The sequence below is a fragment of the Hyalella azteca genome, unplaced genomic scaffold, assembly GCF_000764305.2.
Source record: "Hyalella azteca isolate HAZT.00-mixed unplaced genomic scaffold, Hazt_2.0.2 contig8054, whole genome shotgun sequence".
Taxonomy (NCBI): domain Eukaryota; kingdom Metazoa; phylum Arthropoda; class Malacostraca; order Amphipoda; family Hyalellidae; genus Hyalella; species Hyalella azteca.
The window spans coordinates 44,992-52,532 of NW_025938160.1; the positions used below are offsets into that span (position 1 = coordinate 44,992).

A 7,541-nucleotide genomic window follows, 5' to 3' on the forward strand; every position below is an offset into this window, starting at 1 on the left:
TTGCAACCAAATTCAGCATGCAAACGAATTCAGCTTACAACCAAATTCAGCTTGCAATTGAATTTGGCTTGCAACCAAATTCAGCATGCAAACGAATTCAGCATACAACCGAATTCAGTATAAAACCGAATTCAGCATGCAATTGAATTTGGCGTGCAACCGAATTCAGCATGCATTTGAATTTGGCTTGCAAGCGATGTCAGATTGCAATTTACTTCAACGTGCAGTAGAATTCAGCATACGAACCAACTCAGCATGCGACTAGCTGAAATCAGATTTCAACTGAATTCAGCATACAACCAATTTAAGCGAGCAATCTACTTTAGGAAGCAACTAAACCCATATTTTAACCAAATTATGCCTGCAACCGAAATTTACATGCCACTGAATTCTGAATGCTATCGAATTCCACATAAAACCAAATACTGCATGCAACAGAATTCTGAATGAAACTAAATTCAGCGTTAAATTTCACCAATCGAATTTTGTCAGGTTCGTTAGCAGTGTCATCAAAGAGTAGAAGTTTTTCCAAAATTTGCTAATTAAAAAGAACTTTCCTTTTTCAAGACGGCCTGTTAACTTAATCTTAAAAAATCGTTTTCGTATTTATTGTATTATAAACTAGTAGTGAAAGTTATATACATGTATTAAATATTGTATATCGCAATAGTTTTCTCTTCGTGGAGCGTTTTTCATGTTAAAATCTGTCGTTATTATCATGGATGTAGGTTGATTATTCTAAATTAACAAGCAATTAAAGGTTACATTCGAATGACAATTGTTATACACGTCAATGCCCAATGAAAAATTTGAATTTTCGTCCAATAACGTGTTATGCTTTCTGCAGTAAAAAATTTGTGTGCATATTTTCAGAACATTTGTAATTTAGTTAAAATTTTTTCTTCGATTGAGACGGTGTTAATTCAATATTTTACTATTTTCACTCTTTTATATTTTCAGCGTAAGAAAGAATTGGATCACATAGCAACTTACATGTCAAGTTCGCTTTGATTAGAATAGTTAATGACCGGCTGGTGGTTCTCATTATTCCTATAATAGTGGTCCGAATAGACATATATACACATTCTTCACGAGCTCATTTGCATATTCTTCACTTTAATTTACCCAGATTAAAAAAAAATGCATCGTAGAGATCAGGATTATTCCGACTTATAAGGATTTCAATTATAAGTGTTTTAGGAGGTACCATTATAAGAAGTTATGCGGATTCAATGGTGCCGTATAATAAATAATTTTGAATTTGATGTTAAGTCGCTTTTATCGTAAACTTTTTTCTTTAGAGGCGATGCTTACAAGGACTTCAGAAATAGCTATTAACATCGTAACATTTACGGTGATGATAAAATTGTCTATTATGTCATTCACCCACATTTACTTGCACAATAGCAACTACGAAATTAGTGAATGTTTTACATATTTAAGCGCTTGACAATTTCATATGGTAGCTTCATGACAAAATCATATGGCAGCTACGTGGCAATTTCATACGGCAGCTTCGTGGCTATTTTCATATGGCAGCTACGTGGCAATTTCATACGGCAGCTTCGTGGCTATTTTCATATGGCAGCTACGTGGCAATTTCATACGGCAGCTTCGTGGCTATTTTCATATGGCAGCTACGTGGCAATTTCATACGGCAGCTTCGTGGCTATTTTCATATGGCAGCTACGTGGCAATTTCATATGGTAGATTTGTGACAATTTCATATTGTCATAAGGAACCGTTTGTAAAAACTAATTACTCCAGAAATTTCAAACGTCTAACTGTAAACCTTTGTCGAAAAAAGACCTAGTTAACGGCTCAATGATATGAAGATTTTCCGAAAACGAAACTCCAAAGTACAACACAAAACACTGTATTACAACATTTAACACTCTATTACAATCGAGTCTTTAAAAAGTATATAAGCGCCGAAAAAATATATAAGTAATAATGTCACTCGTTTGCGTGAATCTCAAATTCACTAAAAACTTAAAAGCAAAGAAAACTTAAAATGGTTACAAAAAAATTATAATGCATCAATGTTTATAGCTTTCAAAGAAGTTTAATGACAAAGTGTGAAGAAAAGGAAGAAATGGATAAATGTTTGGAGTTCCATAGAAGAATAATTCGCAAGTGAAAAGATGTGTGGATGGCATTATAATCCAAAAATGCGAATAAATTGAAGAAATGTTGATTAAAGTTTAATGAAAACCTTGCTTGTTCAAGAGAGAGAGCCCTGCCACGTGTTGAATTTTAGACGACCTTTCAACTCAGCAAGATTTCGGAGAGAAATTTAATCTTACTCTTCGATTTTCCCAACAAGAAATTCGCCGGGTATTGGGTGACGGCTAACAATTACGCTGTGCGTTACCAACGGCTAACAATCGTGTCGGAGTCGTTACGTATCTCCAGCGTCACTGTGTTCCTGTGTATTTACTATTTGTACATTCACTTGAGTTCAGAGTTCATGTGCATTAAGTCCTGCAGAGGATATTTAATTTCATGATATGGCACCCCGTCGCCTCCCACGGGTACGGAAAATACGTTTGCAGAAGACCAGGGACCATACTTTCAAAACTCGCTATGTGAACGTAACTACTTACGCTATATTTTCTTGTCTATGATTGGTGGATTTTGCTTGAAAGGCCGTCAATAATTGGCTGATGAACTTACGATCTCTTAACTTTTTTTTAAAGTAAAGGCCCTGGAGACTTGACCCATACACTCAGAAAAATGTGTGAGACTTTATCCAAATAGTTATGCACTTTTGGTCATTGTGTGGATTTTTCTGACAAAGTCCAGCTATGCAGTGCCAACGGCACAGCACTTAATTTAATGCGCAGAGTGTTAGCTTTTTTGAATTTTTGAACGCAATTTTTTGCGGAATTAAATGCTCAACATTAACTTTCGGTGCCAATGACTTGCTTGTTGCCGGTCTCGAACCCGTAACTCACTGCTAAAATTTTGCTCTGAACTTCAACCACTGGACCGCTTTGCCGAGCTTTGCTAACTATTTTTTCTAACTGTAGTTTAGGAGTTTATTTTAACCATTTTTTTATTGATGGTCACTTCTCCGAACGTACATAATAATTCATTATTGCAATGTGACAAAGCTGTTCGACGAATGTTAGCCATTTTTTCAAATCGTATGAAAAATTATATGATAAAACTTTAGTTAGATCTGGAATCCTTCAAATTCTTGGGAATAATCTTCCATTAACTCAACAATAAACTCAAGTTTTCCATTTAAATATTCCTAAAATACGCTTATGCATTTCACGTTTTGATGTTCTGACGCGGAAGATTCACATCTAATTTCTCACATGCCTATAATATTATATATATTATATTGTATTATAGTTTAATGAATATATAACAGTATATTAATATTAATTAGGGGTTGATATACACGCACCTGGAAGTTCGTAATTAAAATATTTTATATTATATTTTATTTTATTTTATTTTAGGGCTATCGATAGAACTTTCGATCATAAGTAGGTCATGATGACTCGGTCGGTGCAGTTTATGGGATGCACTCAGAGAAATGAGTGAAACTGTCAATTTTAGCGCTGAAGAGATAGTGTGTCACTATTTGGACAATATAACTAAGCCCTTTTTTCTAAATATGTGTTGGATTCATTCAAGAGATTCATCCAGATACGGAAATTTTCATGGTGAAGCTGTCAATGCATATTGAATGATCGGGAATTGGTTTTTCCAGAAAATTCGGCCTTGCACACGCTCTCATTACCTACACGGTAAAGTGCAGCTAAAAACTGGATGTTGATATACTTCAATGTTGTTCGTGTAAATAAATGTCTCCCGCTCAAACCGGTGGCTTTTATCTACACTTCACTATTCACCATTTACCTAAACCGGCCAGTGACTTTTTACTCTTCGTATAATCATTACATCCGCCCGGTGACTTTTAGGTTCACCTTATATTCAGTAGAACCGGTGACTTTTAGACTTAAAGCGGATATTTTTAAATAATATTTTAGCTCCTGTTATTTTATGATCAGAGAAAACAAAAATAATCAACAAAGCTACCTGGCTACGGATTTTCGACAGCTCGTAAATATCAGACCGTCAACGCTCGGAATGCATAGCAGTTTAACCTTCACGTGAGCATTTACACTCATAAAAACCAGTTAATCATTGTCCAAATTGCAATGTACTTTTTACGCTTGTGTGGATCGTGCCGTAACAATATTGTGCATCAAAAGGTCGTATCAGTGCTACGGTGAGAAAGTTGAAAATAGGAAAATTCCTGATAAATTCAATGCCAGAAAAACTGATCGCTTTATGCAGTGCAAACTTCAGTTTTTTATCCAATCAAGTGTTAAGGTGGTTATAAAAATCCACGACACTCGTCTCTAAATTGAAAAAAAAATTCGGAAGACGCAAATATGGATCTAATTCAAAGACAAAGGCTCGAACAAAAAATCAATTAAAAATAAAAAATAAAAATACAGGGTTTATGGAGGATTTATTGAACATAAGACCCGAAAATCGATTCGTATTCAAAGACAAAAAAATTCATTTTTAGACATACAACATCCGCGTAGGATTTGCTACAGCAGAGCAATTATTTTCGATGATTAATAGTCTAACATTTATCCTAGAAGCGGAGATTTCTTGTTAGACAATTTATTCGCAAAAATTGTCCCTTCTTGTAGCTCTAGACAGCATCAAGCATGTGATGGCATTTGATTAAGAGATTATTAACGCCTATGCAATGCATTAAACTTTTTATCAACATCTTGTTGACGCTTGAAGGTTGCATGGAATGACGAGCGCGCAAGCAATTTTATGTAACGTGATGTGAATGTTTTAATTAGTTCATCATTTGAATTTGTGGTTACAATTCTAACCACAGTATTTGAATATACTGTGGTTATAATTCAGAATTCACAAAATGTGAGAAACAAAAGATGAATTTCGAGAGATTTTTGTACGGTATTAAACTTGTGTTGTCTTTATCAGATCAAGCACGAAAACCGAACTCAAACTAAGCTTATTCATATATTTGACATTTGTTTATCATTTTATTATCACATTCCTTAATTATCTTGTTTTTGATGCTTGTATGATGCACAAAAGGGCCTTCAATCTTTACTTATCATTAGCCAAACTGCACATTTTGCAGTTGGTTAGTCACAACGAGATCCAAAGAAAATGATACTTTTTGTGAACGCTTTTTCACGCACTCGTGAAAGAAGTATACATAATTGACTTTATCCTTGAATGATATTACAAAAAAGTCCTGATTATTAGTCATGTAGTAATTAGCAGTAAAGTAAGTTAACAATTCAATAAAAATGTATCATCTTGCATGATTTTCAAAATCAATCGAAATATGATTTTTTCACTTTTTCTGTGTTTATGCAATTCTTTTTAGTTCGTAGTTTGTGGAATTAAATAATTCAAATGCTTTTCCGTGAAATTTCCTGATCGTACCACGAAAATGTTCCTGCCGAAAATATTCATAAAAAGGAACCATTTTAGCAATTTTGGAATCACGGTCTTTTTTTTTGTATCGAGGGAGATTAATGAGAAGTTAACAATATCACGTATTGATTAGAATGCTGTTAGCTTTTGTTGCAACTTTTTAACATTGATCATAACGCGAGACAAACCAGATTGATTTATTAAACATATTATCCATATTATCCAACATCCAGTCCGAAATCCAGTCCAACATCCAGTCCAACATCCAGTCCAACATCCAGTCCAATATTCAGTCCAACATCCAGTCCAACATCCAGTCCAACATCCAGTCCAACATCCAGTCCAATATTCAGTCCAACATCCAGTCAACATCCAGTCCAACATCCAGTCCACCATCCAGTCCAACATCCAGTCCAACATCCAGTCTAACATCCAGTCCAACATCCAGTCCAATATCCAGTCCAACATCCAGTCCAACATCCAGAAGATCAAGCATCCAAAAAGTCCAACATCCAGAAGATCCAACATCCAAAAAGTCCAACATCCAGTCCACCATCCAGTCCAACATCCAGAAGATCCAACATCCAAAAAGTCCAACATCCAGAAGATCCATTATCCAAAAAGTCCAACATTCAGTCCAACATCCAGAAGATGCAACATCCAAAAAGTCCAACATCCAGTCCACCATCCAGTCCAACATCCAGTCCACCATCCAGTCAACATCCAGTTCAACATCTCCAGCCCGTCGCTATGTCGTGGGAGTTACATTAAGCGTTATCAGGCGTGCTCTGTAGCTCTGATAACGAGACCAATTAGACTTAATTATCATAAATAATTATATATATACGAGATTTTCTCTGTTCTGAACTTACAACTCCTCAGCTACTAAGCGTTTCGTTTCATAAAACTGTAAAATAATTCATATAAGTTTTCATAGTTTGCGTATGTTTTGTTAAATAGGTGGGTATTTATGGGAAAGTATTGATGATCATAGCGATTATTGTAAGTTTTTGTTAAGTATTTTGGTAAATATTCTAAAATATATTTGATGCTTATGTGCAACGCATGTTCTGCTTTGAATTAAAGAGTGTTTATAGAAAACTATTGGCATTGAAATATTCCAAGTAAAATGTTAGTCTTTGTGGGGAATATCTTCTACATATCAATGCTACGCACCACGTCATACCTTAATACATTCTGTTAAAAATATCCCATGAAGTTGTTATTCTACGATTAAAATCATTTGAGTGAGAACAGGAGCTTTGATGTTTGGAATTAGATTCGGATTTGTGTGTTTCTTTTAACATAAACTTTATTGTTTTTTTATTCTACTGTACATCGAAAACGCTAGGACATGAAATCAAAGAATTGTTAATGACATCTAATCCATAGTTTCTCCTAGTGAACCTTGTCGGCTAATGCAAATGTAAATGGTATACTTGACAGAAAACATGTATGTACTTCATTTTATTGTTATTTCGATCGGTAATCAGGATGCTAATAAAAAATTATTTATTAGATGGCGACGTTTATGGAAAAATATCCGTGTGATGGTGATGTTTATGAAAAACTATAAAGTTCACAAGAAAAAATCATAAGAATTTAATTTCGCAGGTGAATTTAAGACGCAATATTGAATGTTATACCTTCATTACCTCAATTAGAAATGACACCATAAATATTGCAATAGCGTTCCTCGAATCAATTATTGTGCAATCAGTAAATTGTTACGAGCCTTGAAAAATTAATGAGGATTCTCATGTATAAAATATCTGCACTAGAAATATGCGGCTCTGCTACTGTTCATTATAATAGTTGGAGCTAGTTAAGTTGTTTGCTCATACCCCTACCTTAAACTATTTAGGATCAATGTAAGAGTAATACATTTGTGGATGAAAGATCCATGTTCATAGTGTTCCTTTTGAAGATACAAGATCCATATTTGTAGTAGCGCCTTTTTTTCCTTGGTAAGAAACTTCTGAACTCACTTATCATTATTTTTTACAGTTTTTCCCACCAATTGTTCTCATTAAAACATGAGACAATTATTCTATCGCTATGCAAATCTAGGCCTGCAAGAAAGA

At 34.5% G+C, this 7,541-nt stretch overlaps 1 protein-coding gene across 1 annotated transcript; it reads left to right on the forward strand.

The window, feature by feature from the left end:
- Positions 1 to 5,690: 5,690 nt before the first annotated feature.
- Positions 5,691 to 6,251, forward strand: LOC108668509 (putative protein TPRXL; the record flags this gene model as incomplete). The annotated part of the gene is made up of 1 exon (XM_018155741.1): positions 5,691 to 6,251. A coding segment is annotated over one exon (561 nt), but the record flags the coding sequence as incomplete, so codon positions are not given.
- Positions 6,252 to 7,541: the final 1,290 nt, after the last annotated feature.